Source organism: Engraulis encrasicolus, chromosome 22, assembly GCF_034702125.1.
Source record: "Engraulis encrasicolus isolate BLACKSEA-1 chromosome 22, IST_EnEncr_1.0, whole genome shotgun sequence".
NCBI lineage: Eukaryota > Metazoa > Chordata > Actinopteri > Clupeiformes > Engraulidae > Engraulis > Engraulis encrasicolus.
In genome coordinates, this window is record NC_085878.1 from 8,042,746 (window position 1) to 8,069,664 (window position 26,919).

General features: G+C 41.0%; 2 protein-coding genes across 2 annotated transcripts in view; both read left to right on the top strand.

The window, feature by feature from the left end:
- The window catches only part of LOC134438241 (high choriolytic enzyme 1-like), a 7,234-nt gene extending 779 nt beyond the window's left edge, over positions 1-6,455 (top strand). Inside the window, exons 2-7 of the mRNA XM_063187751.1 lie at positions 2,770-2,922; positions 3,463-3,580; positions 4,023-4,201; positions 4,564-4,645; positions 5,218-5,342; positions 6,339-6,455. Of these exons, the coding sequence (XP_063043821.1) occupies positions 2,770-2,922; positions 3,463-3,580; positions 4,023-4,201; positions 4,564-4,645; positions 5,218-5,342; positions 6,339-6,340 (659 nt within the window). The 3' untranslated portion in view covers positions 6,341-6,455. The remainder of the gene's footprint in view (positions 1-2,769; positions 2,923-3,462; positions 3,581-4,022; positions 4,202-4,563; positions 4,646-5,217; positions 5,343-6,338) is intronic.
- Positions 6,456-16,367: 9,912 nt separating this feature from the next.
- Positions 16,368-21,601, top strand: LOC134439306 (high choriolytic enzyme 1-like). Its single transcript, XM_063189211.1, has 7 exons — positions 16,368-16,434; positions 18,391-18,543; positions 18,974-19,091; positions 19,492-19,670; positions 19,983-20,064; positions 20,407-20,531; positions 21,444-21,601. Coding segments are annotated over exons 2-7 (633 nt in total). The 5' UTR covers positions 16,368-16,434; positions 18,391-18,416; the 3' UTR covers positions 21,446-21,601.
- The last annotated feature ends 5,318 nt before the right edge of the window (positions 21,602-26,919 follow it).

Consider the following 26,919-nt stretch of genomic DNA (forward strand, 5'->3'; position numbering starts at 1 on the left):
AATATGTATTCAAACATGGAGAGACAGAATATCAAAAAGAAATTCCGGAAAATAACTTAAAATAATATATTTTAATTTATTTGTATTTAATTTAGGCAAATAAGTATTTGACCCCTCTAGCTAAAGAAGATAAACTGCTTTGTGGCAAAGCCCTAGTTGTCTAGCACTGAGGTCAGATGCTTCTTTTAGTTGATGACAATGTTTGTGCATATAGTAGAAAATATTTTTGCCCATTTTTCTTTGCATATTATCTCTAAAACATTAACAGTTTGTGCTCTGTAGCTTGGCAAATGGGAGGTTCAGTTCTTTCCATAGGATTACTATAGGGTTAATATTTGGAGACTGTAGGCCACTCCACGACTTTAATATGCTTCTTATTGAGCCACTCCTTCGTTGCTTTGACTGTATGTTGTGTATTATTGCCATGTTGGGAGATCCAAAAATGGCCCACCCTTCAGTGTAGTGGTGGAGGGAAGGACGTTTGCACTCAGGATTGCACATTACATCTCTCCCTCCATCCATTCATTGACGATGTGAAGTTGCCCTGTGCCTTGGCCAGACAAACACCCTCAAACCATAATGATACCACTTTCATGCATGATGGTGAGGAGGGTGTTCTTGGGATCATAGACAGCAGTACTCTTTCTCAAAACACATTGAATTGTGTTAATGCCAAACAGCTTGATTTTGGTTTCATCTGACTACAGCACCTCCTTATCATATCCTAAACCAGTCTGATGTCCATTGGCGAACCTCAGGTGGGACTGCACAGGTTCCTTCTGAAGTAGAGGTACCGTGTGTGCACTACAGGATTTTAAACCTCTGTGGCATTAAGTGCTACCAGTAGTTTTCTCAGTGATTTTGGTCCCAGTAGCTTTCATATCATTGCCTAGTTCATCCCGTGCAGGTCTAGGGTGCTTTCTTTCTGTTCTCATGATTATCAAATCCCTACAAAAGGTCAAATCTTGTATAGAGCCCCAGACAGGCTGATGGATAGTCATTTTGTATTCCTCACATTTTGGAGGAAATGCATCAACAACTGGGTCATTAATACCCAGTCTCTTTCTTGTGGCTTTGCAGCCCATTTAATCTTTGTTCAGGTTTAAAATCTTGTCCCTGATATCATTTGACCGGTCTTTGGCGTTTCCCATGCTGTTGAGGTTGGAGTGTGACTGATTCACTCATACTATGGACTGATTCTGCTGATTCAATGTGTCTTTTATGCATGTTAGTATGTACAGGTGTCTTTGATTCAGATGACAAGTTGATCGGAAGTGCCCATCTGGTCTGTGGGCCCGGAACTGTAATCAGTTGGCAGGGGATCAAATACTTATTTTGCTCGATGAAATGGAAATAAATTCATATATATTCTCTTAAGTTAATTTCTGGATTTTCTTTTTGATATTCTGTCTCTCCATATTAGAATACATATTATCATAACATTTATTGACTGATCATGTCTTTGTTAGTAGGCAAACCAACAAAATCAGCAAGGGATCAAATACATATTGGACTCACTGTACCTCATGTCTCATTGTCTGGTATTTCCTGTGCTGTGCCTCATGTTTCGTTGTTGTTTTTTTTGTCTCTAGAAGATGATGTTCCTGTTGGAGAGCGTCTTTTCAAAGCCAACTATGGAATCGGTAATTTATTAACCAATACTGCCGTACAAAGGCATAGTGCAGTAACCACACATTTTGTCAAAACTGACAAACGAAATAACAATACTTTGAACGTGTTTTCAATGTTGGAATATATCAATATAAGCAATGTATGAAATGCTGTTAAAAGATTGCATAATGCTGCATTAAAGGTGCACTGTGTAGGATGGTGGCCAGAGTAGGTATTGCAAGGCAAGGCAAGGCAAGTTTATTTGTATAGCGCATTTCATACACAGGTGCAACTCAATGTGCTTCACAAAATTAACAAATGCATAAAGAAAGGAAACAGGGAAGAAAGAAGGAAATACATCAGAGTCAAAGAACATTTAAAACATTAAGATAAAACATAACAACAACTATGCTGCTCATTTTAACTGCGCTGCCTACTGCCAAATTTGATCTTTTCATAAATATTGTATAAACTAATCAACTAATGTTTACTAGTATGACCAAAGTGCAGTGCATTGTGCAGCTTAAAATGTCCATTTCTGGACATTCAAAATGGTGGACATGTAGAAACTCCACTTTTTCATGTATGAAAAGTGTCATTGTCCATGTCATAATGAATGCTTAGAAATTGATGGTGGTTGTAAGTATTAGTGGGCAACATTTTTGAATAGGCAGCATGAATTCTGGAAATTGACTGCTAAATATATTACACAGTGAACCTTTAAGATGTGTTAAATGTTACCTAGCAGTCCTTTAAGATGTGTTAAAAGTTACATAGCAGTCCTTTAAGATGTGTTAAATGTTACCTAGTGGTCCTTTAAGATGTGTTAAAAGTTACCTAGCGGTCCTTTAAGATGTGTTAAATGTTACCTAGCGGTCCTTTAAGATGTGTTAAATGTTACCTAGCGGTCCTTTAAGATGTGTTAAATGATACCTAGTGGTCCTTTAAGATGTGTTAAATGTTACATAGCGGTCCTTTAAGATGTGTTGAATGTTACATAGCAGTCCTTTAAGATGTGTTAAATGTTACATAGCACTCCTTTAAGATGTGTTAAATGTTACCTAGCGGTCCTTTAAGATGTGTTAAATGATACCCAGTGGTCCTTTAAGATGTGTTAAATGTTACCAAGTGGTCCTTTAAAACTGTGTTGATCCCCAGAGCACGATGCTGATGAGCCCAAGCTAGAGGATGACATCATCGTTCACGATGAGAACGAGAAGAACGCCGATCCCTGCACCTCCCACGGCTGCATGTGGCCCAAGTCCAATGACGGCAGAGTCTGGGTTCCAGTCTACATTAGCAGAGACTTCTGTAAGTCAACACACACACACACACACACACTCACTCACACACACACACACACACACACACACACACACACACACACACACACACACACACACACACACACACACACACACACACACACACACACACGCAAATGCTGTCAGAGTAGGATAGCTTTGAGATGCGTTGTCCTATGACAAGTCTACATTTCCGTCTACATCAGCAGAGATTTCTGGAAGTTACAGGTAGCTGCTTCCTGATGCCACCATTCAATGCTATAGTCCTAAACCATACACAGTATCTAGCAGTAATTCACAACACTTCAACCTCTAGCCTAATGCACTAATTGCCAATCTTTGAAACCAATAAACTACACATAGAAACAAATATACGCCCTAAAAGATAAACTATGAAGTAAATATGGCTTCCTCTGGGCAACTTGGTGAATTTACTGTCACTTTTGGCTTGTTGACGGGCACCCATTAAATATGCGCTGGCGATAATACTCTGCCAAACCTCTGTGTTTGACCTCTGTTGACCCTGTGACCCCTGTGTGACCCCCAGCCTCCCGTGAGAAGCAGATCATCGAGCGTGGCCTGGCCTCCTTCTCCAAGGTCTCCTGCATCACCTTCAAGCCCCGCACCAACCAGAGGGACTACATTGGCATCTACTCCAAGAATGGGTGTGGACACAAACACACACTGTTGATTTAGGATTTATTTTAGATGTTACAAGCGAGAATCAACAAATTTCCCAACAAAATACAAATAATACCAAGAAGGGGAAAAGAAACCCCACTTATCTGGGAAGGAGTGGGACGAAGCATACAGTAGCTTTAACACCTGTAACACAAAAACATACTTTGTACGCACATGCATGCATGCACACACAAAATACAAAATACAGTTCCTTCAGCAACCTACAGTATTGCAATTACTTTACAATTCAAGTGATATTCTGTGGGGTCTTGGTAACATTTTAAGATGAATAGTTTAGCATGAATTGAAATTGCTGCAATGCTGAAAGATACGTTTAAAGATAAGACGGGACAAGCCTCCTCATCACCCTGAACCTTGATGAACTCTGTCTGACCTATCTCTGACCTCTGTCTGACCTTTCCTCAGATGCTACTCCTCTATTGGTCGTCGCGGTGGTCAGCAGACCCTCTCCCTGTCCAAGAGAGGCTGCCTGTACCACAACACCGTCCAGCATGAACTGCTCCACGCTCTGGGCTTCAACCATGAGCAGACCCGCAGCGACCGCGACAACCACATCCGTGTCGCCTGGGAGAATGTCATCGATAGTAAGATACACATTCAACAAACACATTTGATTTTATTTTTTTTCACTGTCACTTGGTTCCTTTGTTCCCCTGTATTGGTGACCATCTCTGGGCTTCTGGTAGGCCTATTATTATTGCACATAATATGGAAATATGAACTCTACAGTGTAGTGCTTTAGCAAACAGTACATGAGCAAATCATTCACATCAAGAATATACTTTGTAGCACGTTTTATTCTGTACTGAAGTGGAATATGTAATGGCTTCTTGTAGATTGCTACAATAGTCTGTTTTACCTATCGTAAACATCTTTAACATAAGAGACCATTCCTTTTCTCTGTAGCATTTGAAAGTAACATAATTCTCTCCTGTGCGTCACTCAGACATGAAGCACAACTTCAACAAGAAGAATACCCTGAACCAGAACACTGGATACGACTACGGCTCAGTCATGCAGTACCACAGGTCAGTAACATACACTTGAAATAAAATGCATGCAAATATTACAGCTTTCGTTTTCTTTTTTAAACGAAACCTAGCCTGTAAAATCAAAATATGGATCATTGAATTGAACTGAATTGAATTAAATCGAATCGTGTGACATTCTTCAGTATCGAAAATAATTTCATCATTTGCTCCAGATCGATATTGAGATCGATATTGAATCGAATTGCCATGAAGGCTCTGACTTACACCCCTAATCCATCCATTCATCTATCCAGCCATCCATTCATATGTCCATTCATGTCGTTGTACCTTTGTGGCTTTAGAGTAGCCTACCTGTCAAGTGTAATTATGCAGGACACTGTGCAATGACAATACAAAGTCTTTAAAAAAAATAAAAAATATATATATATCGGGACACACACACAGAGCTTAGTACAGGTTATTATAGATCAATTTTGCCAGGCATCCTTCATATCCTCATAACAAAATCAACCTACTGACTGATTGGTTGATTGATTGATTGATTGATTGATTGATTGATTGATTGATTGATTGATTGATTGATTGACTGATTGATGTGTTTTCTCCAGGTACGCCTTCTCCAAGAACAACAAGCCCACCATGATCCCCATTCCCAATGCCAATGTGGAGATCGGCAAGGCCGGAGCGATGAGCAAGAACGACCTCGACAGGCTCAACAGACTGTACAAGTGCTGTACGTGACTACAACACTACTACTACTATTACTACTGCAATACTACTACTATTACTACAATACTACTACTACTATTACTACTACTAATAATAATAACATTATAATGATCTCTGAGACGATACAAGTGGCTACAACACTACTACTACTACTACTACTACTACTACTACTACTACTATTACAAAACTACTACTACTATTACTACTAATATTACTACTACTAATAATAATATCATTGTAATTATCTCTGAGACTCTACAAGCACTGTAAGTACAGTAGACCCACATTTATCCAGTCAACACCATTCTACCCGCTCCATTAATGTTCAGTGGAGGAGGCCCAATAGAGTGGCTAGAATTTAGAATTTCTGTAATGTCATGAAATATTATCATGTAAAGAAGTGTACTGTAAAATACACATTGATGACATTAGTGTGTATAGTTGGCAAGTGTTGAACTGAAGACATTTGCAATGCATTTGCATGAGCCTCCATTCCCATAGTATAGATCCAACAGAGTACATCGGACAGAGCAGCCAATGGCCTATAGCCTATGGAGCAGCCTATGCAATGTAATACGACTGCATACGTTCATGGCATCATTGTGTACAGTTGAAAATATCTAATGCTAATGTACATTTGCAAGTTCTGGGACCTTCATATCTCCCCATGTAGGTCCAACAGAGTAGATCGAGCGGAGTAACTTAGTAGCTTATATGTCCATTCAAAACAAGCTCATTCAACATCATTCAAGCTCTACATGTGCTGTATGACTACAGTTTAAATGTTCCTTCAACACTACTCAAGCAGTAAGAGTCAATATAGAGTGCATGTCCAAAAGGAGCCATGGACACAGTTTTGGTGAACATGGTGGGGACATGTCCATACCACCTTATTACCCAGCCGCCCCTGTTTGTAAGACCACCAGCAGGCCACTAATTCCTCCAAATGTCTAACTGATATTTGTATAATTTCCCTTCTTCCCTTCTTTGTCTTCGTTAGAAATGGTGATGGATGAGTTCAACTGGAGACGGGTGCGATGAGTAGGAAACACATTACAACGTGAAAACCCCTGAAACATCAGGAGGCTGAGGACAGCATTTGGTCATCTGGATTTGCATAAGGACCCTACAGCCTCTAGCAGTCTGCCTTTCCCAACACAATAAAATCTGAACATGTCTTGAGAAAACTGCCGTTTGTTGCTCTTTTATTTCATTTTGGCTATGTTTGATCAGAATCAGAATATATTAAATGAAGGTCAACAGGTCATTTATACTGAATCCACCTATACAGTATAATATATTCACTCTGGTGAATTTGTCATGCATCTTTGAGGGGCTTACAAGTACATTTGATTGTTTCTCTTTGGTTCTATAGGCCTCTATTGCTTCGCTTAATATGGCTGCACTGCTAAACTAGGCAATGCAAACATTTAAGAAATCAGAAATTACATAGACACTTGGAGAAATTCTATATATTCTCATATTTAACCAGGGCTTAACTACAAAAAAATACAAATATTCAGGATTTCTGAAATGAGGTAAACTGTTCTCATATTGGTAGAATGCCTTAATGTCAGACAGTGTTTGTCTCTTTAACTTTGGTGGTCTTTTTAAAATGTAATGACAACATCTCAATATAAACACATGTCACCTTTTTTTTATTATGCTCTAATCCAATCAGAAGATTAAAAAAAACATGTTAAGTGTTCATAACTGAATTAGTTTAAATAGTAATGCAAATTAGTCACAAAGTTGTGGTTCTCCCTGAAGTGGGACAGTGTATATTAAAAGGTCTCTAAAGTCAGGCTCAAACTACACGACTAGCGATTGTGTGTGCAATTTTGGGGTCGGGGTGCACTGCACACTAGAAGAGAATCGCAGCTGTCAATCTTGTCGCTGCTCGCAGCCACCGAGACAATGCCCGACGTTCTATTTCCAGTCGCAAATATCAAACAGTGTTTGATTTCTACGATTTGCGATCGGCGACTCTTTGAGCTGCCAAAGTTCTATCTTAGAACGTCGCTCACGACGAGGAAATCTTTCCCGACAATCGCTTGCGATGGTCCTGGGGGGTAACGTTCCAGCGATTGTCGTAAGGGGGGTTTTCAGCCGAGAATCGGGCCGACAATCGTGTAGTTTGAGCCAGGCTTAAAACATGTTAGTGTAAAATATTAGTCGAAAATGTTGTCTGCCACACTTCAAGATATATCAGCTACACATTTAGAACATATTTTATTAAGTATCCTTACTTTCACTTATTGGTAAATATGAACGGCGGTTTGAACCCACTGCACACAATTGATAGCTTCAAAATGGCAGCTCTTTTAGAGGAAAGAGCATGGGGTTTTTGGACTCAAAGGTTGCAGTGATAACTATGCTCCAGTAGATTAGTCAAGAAAGACTGAAATACAACTTTGATATAGATTTAAATATTGATTTTTCATGTGGACATGGTGTCTGACTTCATAGTACCGGTAATTGTTTGGCTTATTTAAATTACTACTTTTACAACTGTCCCATATCAGGAAAATTGTGTGTCCCACTTTAGAACAGCACCTATGCTAGCCCTGCCGTGGCGCTCACGGTGGGGCACATCTGCTACATGGCTGACCCAGGTTCAATTCCAGCCCAGGTTTCCTTGCCAACCTTTCCCCGTCTCTCTATCCCCACAAGCTTCCTGTCATTGCTTTACTGTCCTATCGATATAAAGGCAGAAAAGCCCCCAAAAATATTATTATTTTTAAAAATGACAGCACCTATCCTATAGTGGGAGACTAATTATATGGTTTAAAATAAAAAAAATATGACATTATATTATATCATATACACCATACATTATTTTTTGATGTCCATACCTACCCAACATATTTAGACTAACAAATCACAATGATGTTTTGATTGGCAGTGATTGATACCCTTAAGACAGATTTGGCCAAATGCTATGTAATTTGACTTCACCCAGGGTCCTTCTTCTTTGATGGTAGCCCCTCCTTGGAGTATTACTAGATACTAGATCATGTGATGATGATAACAGGGTGGTAGGGCTTTCAGTTGGTGATAATGTTGTCAGCATTTACTAATGTGGGGAAGAGCCACACCCATTAAGCCAGGGCTATTCAATTAGTTTGGTCCAGGGGGCAGTTCATGAAAACTGAATCAAATAAAGGGGCCGGGCAATGTGACCTATCGCGGTACCAAATTTTAAAAATGAACATGCATCACTGTCCTTTTTTTATTATGGAGAACACAAGGGCTCTTTCAACATTATAAATCCATTTTGTTTATCACTCAAATGTCCCTGAACTACATATTTTTCACATTTTATTAATCTGGTATTTTTACTGCATAACACTTCAGGGGCCACTATAAATGATCTCGGGGGCCGCATTTGGCCCCAGGGCCGCCAATTGAATAGCCCTGCATTAAGCCTTAAAGTGTGCCACATTAGGCAGTGTCCAACTTTAGGGCATTCTACCAAAGCACAGTATCACAACAATGAAATTGTCTCAAAGCTCTTTCCAAATACACATACACACATTCACACTGCCCACATTCACAAACTAGCTCTGGAGGCTGCCATACAGCGCCAAATGTCCGGGTTTCATATGAGAACGTGCACACACATGTACACACACACACACACACACACACACACACACACACACACACACACACACACACACACACACACACACACACACACACAAAGAAAGAAAGAAAGAAATTAGAGTCAAATGACATTTTAAGTAATGATCTGAGAGGTGTTATCAAATCTTAGGCAAGGCAAGGCAAGTTTATTTGTGTAGAGCATTTCATACACAAGTGCAACTCAATGTGCTTCACAAAAAACAAATGCAAAAAGAAAGGAAATAAGAAAGGAATAAAGAAAGAAAGAAATTAGAGTAAAATAACATTTAAAACATTAAGATAAAATCTTAAAGCTGCAGGGAAGGGATCTTGCCAGTGTTTCTCAACCTTTTTTGAAGAAATGCCCCCTTGGCTTCATCACAAGCCTGCCAACACCCCCTTGACATCATCATAAGACTGACAAACCTCAGGATTGAAAACTTAAATGGACTAATGTCCACCAATGGCAACTGAGCACCACCCCCTGCCAGCTGTATCCTTCTCAACGCCCCCCCTAGAGCTCTCCAACACCCCCTGGGGGCTGTACCGCCCCCGTTGAGAAACACTATTTTAGGCTATATGAATAAGAAGGCAATACAATTTTCTTCAGATCACAATAAATGCTTCAGATTTATGCAGGTGTGGGTCAAAGACGTCCAAAATGAAATTGTCCTTCAGTGTAACGGATACCTCCTGCTGACTGTAACTGTAAAAAAACATGATTTTTAAATTGTTTCAAGTGAATGGATGACAGCCAAGGCTCTCATGAATTCACTGGAAAAATAAATAAATAAAAAGAGTTATGTTTTTTAGAGTTACAGTCAGCAGAAAGTATCCGTTACACTGAAGGACAATTTCATTTTGGACGTCTTTGACCCGTGTATGTTTGATCCTGTCCAGATCAAATAAAGTCATTTTTTCAACTTTCTACACTCCAACTAAATACCTAGTTTTCTCAGCGGTGAAATACGACTGATTTTCAATCATTTTGAATTGCTATTACTGTTGGATGGTAATTGAAAATTAAAACTGAAAAAAAAAACCCAGTTTAATAGTATTGCCTTGTCAACCCGACTAGTGTCTTTACAAATGTGCTGTAAATTATCTGTTCTGCTCCAACTATGTGCGCGCAGCCCGATTGCATCACCTCTGTGTACAAACAGCAAAGGGGTCTATAGGGCCAGACATACAGACCAGAGGAGCAGTACAGTGGAAACGGTGTGTGTGTTTGTGTGTGTGTGTGTGTGTGTGTGTGTGTGTGTGTGTGTGTGTGTGTGTGTGTGTGTGTGTGTGTGTGTGTGTGTGTGTGTGTGTGTGTGTGTGTGTGTGTGTGTGTGTGTGTGAGAGAGAGAGAGATAGAGAGTGTGTGTGTGTGTGTGTGTGTGGGGGGGGGTGCGTGCATGCATCCGTGCATGTGTGTGTTTGTCTGGGTAAACAGTAGCGTGTTGGTCGTGTTAAGGGGCAGAAGATAAACAGTATAGTGTCACCTATGCTGTATGGGTGAGCTGATAAACTAGTAAACTCTGGAGGTATTTTTAGGACTTGACAGGAAAACAGGCGTCACTCCTGAGATCAGCACAGCTTGCTGAAACAGCTCTCTGGCTGGGGTGGACTCCTGCTGCTAAGGAGATATGATTAATATTACATAGTAAAATGCTATTGTTAGGCTATTTATTAATGTGTTGTGCTGGGCTTACATTACATATGGACACATGCTACATACACAATGTGTCATCAATAATATGTTGTTTTTGGTTTTCTGACGCTTCTTGGTTAACATACAAACACAACCTAAAATACTTTCAACTACTCAGTTGCTAATTTTGGTAACACTTTATTTTAGGGACACATCTATTAGCACTAATACATACAATATTAATGCCTGTGTAAGTAACTTGTAAGGCATGTGCTAAGCAAAATAAGACAGTTGTTAAGCATGTATTCACAAATGTCTTGTTCATGCCCAATTAGGGATTTATTACTAATATAACCTTAGTAAGGACCAGTAAGCCTATATTTCTATTTATTAGTAAGTAGTAAGTGGCAGAATACAATGTGTATAAGCTCCCGACACACTTTGTGAACAAACCCTGAACAGTGTGAAAACAGATGCAGAATAAGGGTCCCTATTCTAAAGTGATGCATTGGTCAGCCCAGATGGCTCAGGGCCTCTGCACTACCAAAGTCCTAGGGCCCCCACACCACCCAGGCCTGCACTACCTAGCCCCCCCGATCTACAAAGTGTAAGGGTATATCAAATAATTAATACTAACCCAGCTGAGTCATCTAGTTTTCTCTTGTCCACATCAATGAGAGGGAGGTAACAAGAGCCTATATATAGCAAGGATTGAACGTACACTTGTCAATGGCGGTGGGTTGGTGAGATGTAATTTTTTTTCATGTACCACTGAGTTCTAATTGTAAAAAACCCAAAATAAATGCAGAACATTAGAATAATAGTTTTGAAGCAAAACTAAACTACTCTTTTGTGATAATTAAGTGAATGTTTGAGAACATTAGCTTCAAGAAGTGCAGTGCATGATGGGTACGCAATCTAGGCCAACAGACAACCTACCCAGCTCTGAACCTACGTCCTTAGCTCCTCCCCTCACTTGTGAAATTTAGTTGCTATCCAAACAATTTGCCATGTACGTAACAACAGAAATATTATCATTGCTGCATTGGCCATGCATTGCATTTCTGACTAAGGGCGTACCCATCATGCACTGCACTTCTTGTAGCTAAGTTTCTCAAACATTAACTTAATTATCAGAAAGGAATAGCTTAGTTTCGCTTCCAAACTATTACTCATCGTTATATTCTGCATTTATTGCAGGGTTTTTACAATTAAAACTAATTGGTGTATGAAAAAATGACATCTCACCACCCACCGTCATTGATAACTTTACGTCCAATCCTTGCTATATAATGCTTCCAATTACTCATTAACATGAGTAGAATAAGTGAGATCTTCATACCTACTGAGACTAATGTAGAATCTGAAATGTTCTTACACTTTGCTTCCTGGGGGTGAGGGACGTAGAGTGGGGGCCCTAGGTAGTGCGGGGGCCCTAAGCCATCTGGGCTGAGCAATGCATCACTTTAGAATAGGGACCCTTATTCCACATCTGTTTTCACACTGTTCAGGGTTTGTTCACACAGTGTACCAGGAGCTTATACACATTGTATTCTGACCCACTGCTTACATATAAATAGAAATCTAGGTCTACTAGGTCCTTACTAAGGTTATATTGGTAATAAATCCCTTATTGTGCATGAACAAGACATTTGTGAATACATGCTTAACAACTGTCTTATTTTGCTTAGTACATGCCTTACAAGTTACTTACACATGCATTAATATTTTATGTATTAGTGCTAATAGATGTGTCCCTAAAATAAAGTGTTACCGTAATTTTTTATGACCAAATAGCACATAGAACAAAGTTCTATTTAATTATCTTCTGGCAGAGTATATGTACATAGGGCCTGTATATATGTACAGTGAATTAACTTAGTATACTCTGTACTGTACAGTACACTGTGTGTGTGTGTGTGTGTGTGTGTGTGTGTGTGTGTGTGTGTGTGTGTGTGTGTGTGTGTGTGTGTGTGTGTGTGTGTGTGTGTGTGTGTGTGTGTGTGTGTGTGTGTGTGTGTTGTGAGGACATTTGGGCAGTCCTCACAACCAATATGTTTTGTTGCTGCTGATGATGTTTTGCTTTTTAAGGTGGTGATTATGATCACGGCAATAACATGATACTCTGATTCTCTTTTTAAATTTAACTTATTATTTCATATTTTTATTCTTGTTTTTCGTTTGCTCCTAGTATTGCACTACATCTGTGTTGTTAAGCCTTTTCTTAAATGTATTTATTCACACAATAACATCTCTATTGTTTTTTTAAATAACATTTCTATTTTACATCTTTACCTTACCCATGTTTCAACTTTTTGGTCCCGTGTCTGTATGTAAGTATGTCGTCTACTTTCACACAAGTTGTATGTAACAAATTAATTTCCCCACTGTGGGATAATAAAAGGCATACTTACTCACTGACTTACAACCAATGACTGTATACATGGGTTCTGAATTTGTGTTTTCCCCTGGCTGTGCGAACCTATCTGCGCAAAACTCAACCTCTGATTGTTGGAAACAGCTGTCTGTGAAAATAGTTGCTCACGTGGTTAGCTGCCAGTGTCTTGCCCCTCTTCATAACATAGTGTTTACAAACACTGCAAACCCCTGTATAAAGACACACGTTCTAAGGGTAAAATGTCTCTCATCTGATTGTCTACAACTATGTCAAGGCATGACAGATTATTCTGGTCTACATTAGAAATATCTGTGTCAAAAAGAAACAATGTGCCTGCCCAACAGTGTTAATGTATTCATTCTGATGGTGTGAAATAATAAAACAATAGGCCTACGGTCACATAACACAAATGTTTGTTTTGATTGTTACGCAATTGGGTTATATTGATAACTGTAAATCATATTTTATAAACATGTAATCATTCCCTCTAATGTAGAGATAATCAATAATTCATAATATTTGCCATGCAGACAAATTCTGAAGCCTGTATGTGTACAAAAAGACTGTGTTACTTTACATTGATCTTGTTTACATGGGGTATTTATTCAGAATTAACTCAATTTAATTCTGAATTAAGTTTAATTCCAGTCTGAAAACGTCACGTGAACCCTTAACAATTTAGAATTAAATGAAAGTGCAACGTAAACTAGGCGTAAATATTTAATCCTGAATTATTAATTCAGAATTTAAAATACCATGTAAATGTGGCCATTTTCAGACAGCACATTTCTTAATGAGCCCTGAGAAACTACCAGAAGGCGAGGGCCTAATCTTAAGGGAGCAAGGCTGAAAGATAACGTAAACCTAAAGGTGGACAAATGGTGTTTAAGTGTGTGAGTGCTACACCGTATATCCATGTGTACATATTGGACACCTAAAGATGCCTTAGCTTAGGATGTATGGAAGGCTCCTGCGTTTCTGTGTGTGTGTGTGTGTGTGTGTGTGTGTGTGTGTGTGTGTGTGTGTGTGTGTGTGTGTGTGTGTGTGTGTGTGTGTGTGTGTGTGTGTGTGTGTGTGTGTGTGTGTTTGTGTGTATATGCATGTGTACATGTGCGGGCATGTGTGTGTATGCTCGTGTGTGTGAGTGTGTGTGTGTTTTGCACCTCTTATCAGAGTGAGTGGGGCCCTGAGGCCTATATAAGGCCCTCTCTCCTCCAGTTCCTCACTCATCCGCTTCAGAGGCATTAAGGTAAGATACTCACTCTTGTGTGTGTGTGTGTGTTAGTGAGGACATTTATTTTTGTGAGGACATTTTGGACGGTCCTCACTAACATTAAACATGTTTTTTCTTTGTTCAAAGATGAAAGTTCAAAAGACACCGCACACTGCTTACTGTTCTTTTTTCATTTGGAGGGAACTCCAGTTCAACAGTAAGCAGTGTGCGTTGTCTTCTGAACTTGCATCTTTGATCTATAGTTTTCCTGCCTCGCACCTGCACCTGTATTGCTGAGGGCTTGTGGACAAGGACTTGCTCGAACTCGGATTTTATTTTATTTTCATTTTTTTTTAATGATGAAAAAAACTAAAAATCCATAAGGAGTTCAGATTTTAAGTTTACGCTAGGGTCATGGACTGTTTTGGTCCAGGCAGATTTTTAGCATTCATTAGTTTTGACTACTAATGAAATGCATGGGAGGTCCTCTCAAATATAGTATTACAAACATGTGTGTATGTATCGTAGCAGCTTTTCTGTCTACGTCAAAGTACATAGTCACTGATCACACTTACTGTAAGATGTCGACTGGTGAGTTAGTTAGCAGTGCCTGGTTTACAGTAAATCCTAAACCATGTTCTTTGCAAAATTAAAGGGGAATTCTGGAGTGAAATGGCTTAAAGGGGTATGCCACTATTTTGGGGCTTAATACAGCTAAAATCGTTGGCTGGGGTTTATAAAGGTGGTAAAGTGTCTTATTTTTCATGTTAACCCCTTAAGACGCGGCTTTATACATTTGTTGTTACCAGTATGGTAATGACCAAGTCGTGGTATATTACTAAAGGGCCTGTGTTGTGTCATAGTATTGTAGTGCTATGGTAGGTACATTTCAATGACTATTACAGCGTGCCACTGGAGGTACGGCGCGCATTAAGGGGCTACGCGTTGTCTTGCTGTAAGACAAGTTAAAAGAGGGAATATGTCGCTAAGCTAGTGAAAGTCAATGTATCCGTGTAGCATTGTAGCATGCTACACGGATCCATTGACTTTCACTAGCTTAGCGACATATTCCCTCTTTTAACTTGTCTTAAAGCAAGACAACGGCTTACATGAAAAATAAGACACTTCACCACCTTTATAAACTCTGGCCAATGATTTTAACTGTATTAAGCCCCAAAATAGTGGCATACCCCTTTAAATAGTGTTAAAACATGATGAAGAGCTTCCACTAACTTTTCCCACACATCTTGTGTGTGTGTGTGTGTGTGTGTGTGTGTGTGTGTGTGTGTGTGTGTGTGTGTGTGTGTGTGTGTGTGTGTGTGTGTGTGTGTGTGTGTGTGTGTGTGTTCCCTACAGGTGTGTGTCTGTCATGGCTGTGTTCAAGTTCGCTGTGCTGGCCCTGCTGCTGGTGTCTGCTTTTGCAGAGGAGATTGAGGTGAGTGACACACACACGCACACACACACACACACACACACACACACACACACACACACACACACACACACACACACACACACACACACACACACACACACACACACACACACACACACACACACACGGGTGCCGCGAGGGGGGGAAGGGTGTTACAGATTCTAAGGGCCTGAGAGCACTGACAGGGCCCCTGGAAGGATTCTGATTACATTATTTGTCATTTTGGGGGCCCAAATTTTGAAACTTTCATGGGTTCCAACATTTTTAGCAGCCACTGCACACACACACACACAATAGCAATTTGGTCAATTCAATACATGTATTAAACTATTCATTTGGGAACTAATATATTTTCCTTGTATGTTTTCTGCTCTCTTCATGGTCCTCCGGTATTCCTCAACATTAGACTGGTAAGAACTGCAACTCCTTACTGCACCACTAGATGGAGTATTTGTATAGAGCGTAATCAATTTGATATTATTACAAAGTGTCTGAAGATGGCATCAGTGTATTGAGTTCTCATTTCAATGATATTTCAACCTACATAATTAATTGCAGTGATGTGTCAAGGCTGTCATATTTAACTGTGTCTATGTTGGTGTGTGTGTGTGTGTGTGTGTGTGTGTGTGTGTGTGTGTGTGTGTGTGTGTGTGTGTGTGTGTGTGTGTGTGTGTGTGTGTGTGTGTGTGTTTGTGTGTGTGTGTGTGTTGTCCAGATGACATCGTGGAGGACCCCAATGCTGAGCTGTCTGTTTCTGAGCTCCTGGAGAGAGCCAACAGAGATCGCAGTAAGAGCACACACACACACACACACACACACACACACACACACACACACACACACACACACACACACACACACACACACACACACACACACACACACACAGTAGCGTACACACACACGCACGCATGCACATCATCACAAATCCACACACACACGCTCACACGCTCACACACACGCACGCACACAGTAAAACTATGTTTTCTATCCTTACAGGACCTTGCCTGTATTTTCTATCTGAAAGGGAACAGTTAGGTTTTTTGTGGACACACACACACACTTAAACTTCGACTTGCGCACGTGCACGCGCGCGCAAACACACACACACACACACGCACACGCACACGCACACACACACACACAGCACACGTATATACAGCAGTAAAAGCCCACACACACACACACACACACACACACACACACACACACACACACACACACACACACACACACACACACACACACACACACACACACACACACACACACACACACACACACACACACACAGCACCGAGGCTTTAAGGTGAATGGGTTTGAGAGTGCTGCGCTCTTCTGAAATAACATAAGCTCCAGGTTGCCACGTCTGCAGGATTTTAACACCACCAAGTTTCTCTGGCAGCTCCTTACTTCAGTGGGGCACAGAGCAGTGTTGCTCTGCAAGTGAAGAGCTGTTTTCCAAAATGTAATATATCCATTTTATAGAATGTTGGGAAATTGACATTTTTGTATTGGGCATTCCATTGAAATGCATTGCAAAATGCATTTTTATAGAGGTTTTAAAGTATGTTCTCAAAACATTTGAATGGCGAGAATTCACACATAGATGATAGGACCTCTTAACATTCACATTTCCAATATTAAAATGCAAAAAGTCAAAAATGGTGGATATAGCGTTTTGGAAAAGAGCTCTTCAAGTGTTGCTCAGCGTTACTCTGAGTGATCACCAGTGTCGGGCAAGCTACTGAAAAACTGTAATACATTACTAATTACATGTTACTGTACTCTGCGAGTGTTGCTCAGCGTTGTTCTGAGTAATCACTGTGGTGTGTTTAAGCAATAATCCACGGCTGTGTGTTTTTGCCACATTTATAATGGGTAAGGAGAAAGGGGCACGACGCGAAGTGGAATTCCGCAAACCTACCCTTAGCCGTAGTAAATTGAACACAAACACACAGACTCAAGTGGCTTATTGTTGCTTATCTAACACTGCTGCACTTAATCGCTGACCAAATTTCTTTAAAAGTGCTATAATAATTCATTTTCCCCACGTCGTTCAGTTGACATGTTGAGGAAGTGGCTGGTTACCCCGGCAACACTACTGGGCGTGCACACGTTCGTCATGCTGCCAGACGCGCACTTTGCTATAAAAACTCACAGTAGGAATTAAAGGTCTCTGCCGTCACACTTATACCCCAACCACAGATGGTGCAAAGATGTGCTCTTCCTGTATTTTCCTACCCCAAGTGCACCAGATTTTCATTATCAGCTTAGATGCGTTGCGTGTAACTTAGACGCCTATAGAATCTTCAATTGGAATGGTGTGTGTTTGCGTCCGATTTACAACGGCTATCAGCCAATCGCAATCAAGAAGCAGATGGCAGTGTTAGATTTGTGTTTGTGTTTGCTTAGACTAATCACTGTGGAGTGTTTGCTGTGTGTAATCTCTGTGGCGTGTGTGTGTTTGCTCTGAGTAATCACAGTGGTGTGTGTGTGTGTTTGCTTTGACTAATCACTGTGGAGTGTTTGCTGTGTGTAATCAAGGTGGTGTGTGTGTGTTTGCTGTGAGTAATCACTGTGATGTGTTTGCTTTGTGTAATCTCTGTGGCGTGTGTGTTTGCCCCAAGTAATCCCAGTGGTGTGTGTGCGTGTGTGTGTGTGTTTGCTTTGACTTAACACTGTGGCGTGTGTGTTTGCTGTGTGTAATCATGGTGGTGTGTGTCTTGCCCTCCTCTGCCAGCTCCTGACTTCGATGAGCCTGAGCTGATGGGAGATATCGCCATCGATTCCCCCGAGGAGAGGAACGCTGATCCCTGCACCTCCCGCGGCTGCATGTGGCAGAAGTACAACGACGGCAAGGTCTACGTGCCCTACGTCATCGCCAACCACTTCTGTAAGTCTTTATTTCCTCCGCCAACGAGGTTATGTTTTCAGTCTATTTCAACTCCCTCGTCATTTCTAACCCCCACTGTAAGTCCTCACCATTACTCAATGCCAACCCCCTCTGTAAGTCTTTAGGCCTACTAATCTATTTCAGCTCCTTACTACATCATTGTTAACCAAACCCCTTTTACTGTTTTATTGCAACTCCGTTTATTGCAAATTCTTAATGTCCAATGGTATGAATCAAATTTAGGTTGAAGTCATTTCATTTTTCATTTTGTGTTTTTTTATAGAACTTTTACATGTTGTATTTATATCAAACTTATTTCTATATCAAACTTGTGTGGATTTAGCATTGCTAGCTAATGAGGCTTCCTTGTATAGTGTTGCTATAATCATTCAGCTAACAAGAGTGTTTGCATGTATGTGTGTTTTTGCAGCTTCCCGCGAGCTGCAGATCATCCAGCGTGGTCTTGACTCCTTCTCCTCCATGTCTTGCATCCGTTTCAAGCGCCGCAGCAACGAGAGGGACTACCTCAGCATTGAGTCTCGCAGCGGGTACAGCCCTACAGGATTCTAACACCGTCTTATATATTTTACTACCCGGGTTAAACTAGGAGAGTGCTCCCAGGAGATATTGACTAGGTCACTTGGCAGGCCTCAAACTGTAATATGTTGGAGCTCTTTGAGCTGCTTGATTGCATAAATTGTACTACTGTATTCAGGTTTGGATTGAAGTTTTAAATTGTGTGAATACACATGACAGAGTCCATGTAACCTTACTTATTCAGGAGAAGTCCTGGTTGGTTGCAGTCTTAATTGATTACAAGTAAATTGTGATTGTTAAGCAGAAAAGTAAAATTATTAGTCTTCAGCCAAGGTTAATTATGTCTTTGCTCACATTGTTCACATTTGTCTGACCTTGTTTGATATGGTTTTTGCATCGTTACCTCCTTAGATGCTGGTCCTACGTTGGTCGTCGTGGCAATGCTCAGACCGTCTCCCTGAGCCGTTCTGGCTGCCTGTACCACAACACCGTCCAGCACGAGCTTCTCCACGCTCTGGGCTTCAACCACGAGCAGACCCGTAACGACCGTGACAACCACATCACCGTTGTCTGGGAGAACATCATCGATGGCAAGATCACTTTTTCTAGCTTGTCTAAATTAAGTCGTGACAGTTTTTGTACAAAAAGAAGACATCCGCACACCTCAGGTCTTTTTTTGTGCAAAGCTTTACTTGACTTGCGAGTTTGCCCGATGAAGGTCTAGGACCGAAAGCTCGCAAATCAAGTAAAGATTTGCACCTAAAGTACCTGACATGTGCGGCTGTAGCTTTTTTGAAATAATACCTTCCCACAGATATAATACCATTGAAGTGAGACAAATGGCAGTTTGAAAATAATCACCTGAAAATATCTTAAAACTAAAAACGTCTTTTTTTTAACAGACATGAAGCACAACTTCAACAAGATCAACACCCTGAACCAGAACACCGGATACGACTACAACTCCGTCATGCAGTACCACAGGTCAGTAACTCTCTCTCTCACACACACACACACACACACACACACACACACACACACACACACACACACACACACACACACACACACACACACACACACACTATGAATACAGCTCAGTCATGCAGTACCACAAGTCAGTAACTCACAGACACACAAACACAGGCACGCACACACACACACACACACACACGCACACACACACACACACACACACACACACACACTCCCAATGACGGCAACTCTGTCATGCAGTACCAAATTCTTCCCATCTTCATCAGTACATCAACTTTGATTAATTGTTTGATTGATTGATTGATTGATTGATTTGTTTGTCTTCTCAAGGTACGCCTTCTCCAAGAACAACCGCGCCACCATGGTCCCCAGGCCCAATGCCAACGTTGAGATCGGCAAGGCTACCCAGATGAGCCAGAACGACATCAACAGGCTCAACAGGCTCTACAAGTGTTGTAAGTAGCTACCAGAGATTCTTTAAGTATATAGAGATATGCCAACATAATAGGTTTCTATGGGCACCTAACATGACCAGGTTCCGGTCTGCCGAAAGGGGCGTGTCATAATGCTCCTAGCATTGAATAGAACAGTCCTCAGGTCTGCCTAGGTCTGCCTAAATGGGGATTTCCCCCCAATAATAGAACCCGGAAACAATGGGCCAATGGAACCTCTCTCTCTCTACTCTCTCTGTAGCTACTAATAGCAATAATAGCATTATAATGATCTCTGAGATGATACAAGCACTGTAAGTACAGTAGACCCATATTTGTCCAGTCAACACCATTCTACCCGCTCCATTAATGTTCAGTGGAGGAGTTTCAAGAGTCACTTATGAGCCCCCAAGTATCTAATGGTTGACCTGAAGACATTTGCACAGCTGGTCCTAAAGTATCTAATGGTTGACCTGTAAACATTTACACAGCTGGTCCTCAAGTATCTAATGGTTGACCTGAAGACATTTACACAGGCAGTCCTCAAGTATCTAATGGTTGACCTGAAGACATTCACAAAGCTGGTCCTCTGCCCTTCCTCCCTTATAGGTGTAATAGATTAGACAGAAGAGAGCAGTACTGTAATGGGACGAAATAGCATCACATAGAGAAGCCTACTGTAAATATACATAGATTATATTATTGTGTACAGTTGGCAACTATCTAACGGTTGAACTGAACATAATTACAATACTGGTCCCGGACTCTTCCTCCCTCCCCTTGTAGGCCCAATAGAGTAACTAGATAGGAGTAGCCTATACTGTAATGTAATATACGTCTGGCATATAATGTAATCTAAAGTATTCATCGATGACATGATTGTGTAGAGTTTGCTGCAGCTGGAGCTCAGTCTGTGTTTTTCCATCCTCTTACCAGAAGAAAACCAGCGCTGTTGGCCGAGAGAGCTGTCCGGGGTCCTGACGGGTGACTGCTGGACGAGTCGAGATGTTTTTTACGATCTATTCATCATCATTACAACGTTGCATCCATCTGTAATTGTGTCTGATTATAGCCTTGTTTTGCCATTCTGCAGGTTCATATTTTTCACTCAATAAAACATCAAAAGATGGATGCAAAATCAACGTCTTCGGTGTGTTTAATTGTCTTTTCCTTAACGGTGCACTGTGTTATATGTTAGTAATTTATTTCCAGAATTCATTCCTCCCATTCACACATGTTACCTTTTACATGGATACTTACCACCACTATCAAATTCTAAGTATTCATTATGACTGGGAAAATTGCACTTTTCATACATGAAAAGGGGGGTCTTCTTCATGGTCCGCCATTTTGAATGTCCAGAAATAGACATTTTTAGCTGTGAAAATTACTGTATTTTGGTTATACTAGAACATATTAGATCATTACTTGGTAAATATTCTCAAATTTGGCAACAGGCTGCTCAGTGGGCAGCATAGTAGCAATACCTACTCTGGCCACAACCTTACACAGTGCACCTTCAACTTTGTTTTCATCTCTCCATGGACAAAAAGCTACATTAGTACACATTCAAATTAGAAATTGCATGTAGTACTCCACATATTCCTTCACAATGATAACAGGGTTGAAGACGTTCAATGCAGGGTATCATTTTGGGAAACAAACCTCTCCTGATTAAACATTTCTATTGACTGTTTTTAGCCATGAATGAGCCGAATGAGTTTATTTGCAAAACGCTGTATCTCCATTTTGTAGAATTTTGGGAAATTGACATTTTTGTATTGGGCTTTCCATTGCATTGCTATCAGTGGCGGTTCTTAATTGAGGCGTACCTAGGCAACCGCCTTAGGCCACGCCAAATGTAGGGGCCCCCAGAGGACCCCCCCAAACTTCCCATAGGCCTACAGTTGGTAGTTAGGGCGCTTTGGTCAGTAATGCACATACTGCGTTCATAAATATTTATTTCTGTACGTCAGAAACAAAATAAACAGCATAATAAAACACAAATAAATATAGATTACATGCACACCCCCTCCCTTTCGCGTGAACATGGTATATTCCATCTATGCCATGTGCGCCAGACGAATATCCAAAACAACGTTCACGGTGACAAACTTGTGCAAGTCGGCGCGGCGCAAATAAGCGCATTGCCATTTACAATGCAATCAGTGTGGTTGTGCTCTGCTGCGCTGCCTGCGCATATTTGTGCAGCATGTGGCATCGCGAACGTGTTCCTTTTGCGAGAGGAAGTACGAAGTAGAGGAAAGTTGAGTCAAGCTCAGTTGTGATAAAGTTGCAAAATTATCAAAATGAAGCGCCAATACCCTGGTAGTGTTACCAAACGGAGGAAAGGGAAGATACTTAATCAAAGACAAATGCACTTACGAAGCTGATAATCTTTTTTATGCATCAACGCCAGTTGGCCCGAATGTTGTGGATGTCCATTAAGATGACGAGTGGATTACCAACTCCAAAATTTGACGTGGTGGGGAGGGAGGATTGCAAGCAGACATGAAAGTGTTGTGCTTTGCTGAATATGGATACCACTATGCGTAAATGTTTTAAAACTCCAACATCGGTAACTTTGGATAAACCAGAACATGACATGTTAGAAGCCTGACCTATCTCCGTGGATCCTGACCATTGACAGCCGTGCCGACAAGGAAGCGGTGCCCTACAGTAGCACTAGCAGGTCGACTACTGTGGCTATCCCCACTGATGGATCTGTGAATGACCGCGGCACTGATAAACCCAATCAGGTTTTGTTGAAAGAATACCTCGTGAGATATTTTGTTTCGAAAAGACATTACTTTTCCTCTAGCTGTGAACTGGGATTGGCTCGAGTAAGTTATTCCATTGAAAAGGACGCAGCCTTTTAAGCGCTTGCAGACAGTGCATCGGTTACTGTATCTTCAGACACACAACCTTCTCAATCTCTCTGAAATGATTTCAGAAACATGCTATCGAAATTTGGAAAGGCTTAAACAAGCATGCAGCTTTCAAGGAACATTCAGTAACTTGACGCGATGTGGCGAGATTCAGAAAAGCGCAGAACAGCTGACATGTCACCCACAGCTCTACATGTAGATATGCTGTAGTTTTTATTGGCTAATCAACTGCGTTACTTGGCGATATTGCTGGCTAGTTCTGGATGCTAACAGGAGGTGATGTGGAAGTTCAGCCTGGAGAAACGCCGACATGATTGACAAAAGAATGCGCACTCTACTCATAGTAAGTCACATTGATTGTGTGTGTGTGCGTGTGTCTGTGTGATGGCAATTGGAACTATTGCTACTATGCCTCAGTTGGTTGCTTTGAATTTCACCCGCCGTGGTGTTTTGTTTTGTATTCAGTTTGAGATGCTTGCTGCTCGGCATACCATACGTCATGTGCACACACAGTTGGTGTGGTGGCGGTGTTGGCATTTGGGCAAAATGCAGCTACTCCTCTGTTGGTTGCTTTGAAATGCGTCGTCAGAGGTGCATCTTGTCACCAGGCTAGAGAGGCAGGTGTGTGTGTGTGTGTGTGTGTGTGTGTGTGTGTGTGTGTGTGTGTGTGTGTGTGAGAGAGAGAGAGAGATGATGCCCATGTGTAATTGATTGATGTGCATGTGAAGATTGCAATGTTGAATATGTCAACATTGAATGCTGTCTAAATTAAAGCAAAACTGTGCCCAAGCACATTATGTTCAGAAGGCCTTCTGACTGTTTTAGAGAGCTTGATTTTTGAATTGTGTACATGCTGTGAGCTAAGCATCTTCCCTAAGCAAGCCTATTATTATTATTATTATTATTATTATTATTATTATTATTATATTTTATTTTTATTTTTTTATTTTTTGGGGGGGGGGGTTAGGTTACACACTTGGGTGGGCCGATGGGCCCCCTAGCTAATTTCGCCTTAGGCCCCCAAATTGCTAAGTCCGCCACTGATTGCTATATGCATTTTATATACAGTGTAGGTTAAAAAAAGTGTATTCTCAAAATATTTGAATGGCAAGAATTCACATATAGGTGATAGGACCTTTGACATTTTCAATAATAAAATGCAAAAGTCAAAAATGGTGGATACACCGTTTTGCAAATAAACTGTTCATATATACAGTGCCCTCCATAATTATTGGCACCCCTGGTTGAGATGTGTTAAAAGCCTTAAAATAAATTCAGTGTTTATTGCAGAAGAATACTGTCACACTGAAAATTGTAGAAAAATGTAGCCTTCAACTCAAATGAATTGTAAGAAAATAAAAAAATCTCTGACTAAAAAATAATTATTTTTCATTAAATCACCTGTTCCACAATTATTGGCACCCTTAACAATTCCCAGGAAATAAATATAATTGAAGCATTTCTGTTATTTCTACAGTAGTTTACAAAGTTTACCAGAGTATGTAGGAGCATTTAATTAGTAATTCATCACTTCCTGTTTCCCTGGGGTATAAATATGACGTGACACCGAGGCCATTTCTCTTATCCACTCTTAAACATGGGAAAGACAAAGGAACACAGCATACAAGTGAGGCAGATGCGCGTCGACCTTCACAGGTCAGGCAGAGGCTACAAGAAGATTGCCACTCAACTGCAGCTGCCCATATCCACTGTGAGAGGAATAATTAAGAAGTTCAAAACAACTGGAACAGTGGTAAACAAGCCTGGACGAGGACCCAAGTTTATTTTGCCACCACGCACAGTGATGAGGATGGTAAGAGAAATCAAAAGATCTCCAAAGCTCACTGTTACAGAATTACAACAAATGGTAGCATCCTGGGGTCACAAAGTCTCCAAATCAACCATCAGGCGCTGTCTACACGCCAACAAGCTGTTTGGGAGGCATGCACGGAGAAAACCTTTCCTCATTCACAATCATAAACGCAAGCGTCTGGAGTTCGCCAAGCGGTATTGGGGCTTCAACTGGGACCGTGTGCTTTGGTCAGATGAGACCAAGATTGAGCTTTTTGGCAACAAACACTCTAAGTGGGTCTGGTGTACCACGAAAGATGCGCATGCTGAAAAGCACCTCATACCCACTGTGAAGTATGGGGGTGGGTCAGTGATGCTGTGGGGCTGTTTCGCTTCCAAAGGCCCTGGGAACCTTGTTAGGGTGCATGGCATCATGAATGCTTTGAAGTACCAGGACATTTTAAATCAAAATCTGTTGCCCTCTGCCCGAAAGCTGAAGCTGGGTCGTCACTGGGTCTTGACCCTAAACATATGGCCAAATCTACACAGAAATGGTTCACCAGACACAAAATCAAGCTCCTCCCATGGCCATCTCAGTCCCCTGACCTCAACCCCATTGAGAACCTGTGAGGTGAGCTGAAGAGGAGAGTACAGAGGAGAGGACCCAGGTCTCTGGATGATTTAGAGAGATTCTGCAAAGAGGAATGGCTGAAGATCCCTCTTTCTGTCTTTTCCCATCTTGTGAAACATTATAGGAGAAGATTAGGTGCTGTTTTGTTGGCAAAAGGGGGTTGTACAAAATATTAACACCAGGGGTGCTAATAATTGTGACACACATTATTTGATGTCAAATAATTATTTCTTTATGTGGGATTTTTTCCCCACTTGATAAATGCACTTGTATTGAAGGTTGGATTTTTCTCTTTTTTCCATTAAGGTCCCATATTATTTAGAAAAAAAATAAAATAATTGGAAGCTAAAAAACACATCTCAACCAGGGGTGCCAATAATTATGGAGGGTACTGTACATATGTCACATATACATATGTCAGTTCCTGTTTGCAGGGTGAGAATAAAACACTTCTCTCTGTGTCTGAGTCAATGTCTCTGTGGCAAAATGAATTATTCTGGTTCAAATCATAAAAGCTAAACTACATAGGACTAGCTGGCATAGCGAGGTGTAGGCTGTTGCCTGCATTCCAGGTGTAGTGTGTTGCCTGCATTCATACTTTTATTAAAAGCATCCTGCTGTCGTCAAAGTTACAAAAGAGCAATGAATGCTATCTTGGGTTATTTATGCCAAATAGAGTTGAATTGCTCTTAAGCGTTGCAGCCAACCAGATAGAACCTTTATCTCTGCGGGAGTGGTGCTCAAGACTTCTCCTTCGGGGGTTGGTCACATGGTGTTATGGTTGTTAGGTGCCCTGCATCTCTCTGTGTTAGTCACATGGTGTTACGGTTGTCAGGGGCCCTGCATCTCTCTGTCAGGAGGCATTACATGATAACAACTGTGTAGGATATTAACAGAGTGTCATTCCTCAGCTCTGTTTTTGAGTATGTCAGAATGCCTCATGTTCACAGCAGGCCTCCTCTGCATATTGTCTGAGAGGTGGATTAGTGAGGCGGGCTGGGGTCAAGGCCCAAGACTGGGGCCCCCATACCTGTTATATACGATGTATTGTACAGTATGTCTCGTAAGTGAGTACACCCCTTACATTTTGGCAGATTTGTGA

Excerpts from the sequence above, each read along its gene's own strand:
- LOC134439306 (XM_063189211.1), top strand. The coding sequence starts at position 18,417 with ATGGGAGATATCGCCATCGATTCCCCCGAGGAGAGGAACGCTGATCCC. Across the intron at positions 18,544-18,973 it reads CGTCATCGCCAACCACTTCT|CTTCCCGCGAGCTGCAGATC; the intron begins GTAAGTCTTTAT and ends GTGTTTTTGCAG. Across the intron at positions 19,671-19,982 it reads CTGGGAGAACATCATCGATG|ACATGAAGCACAACTTCAAC; the intron begins GCAAGATCACTT and ends TTTTTTTAACAG.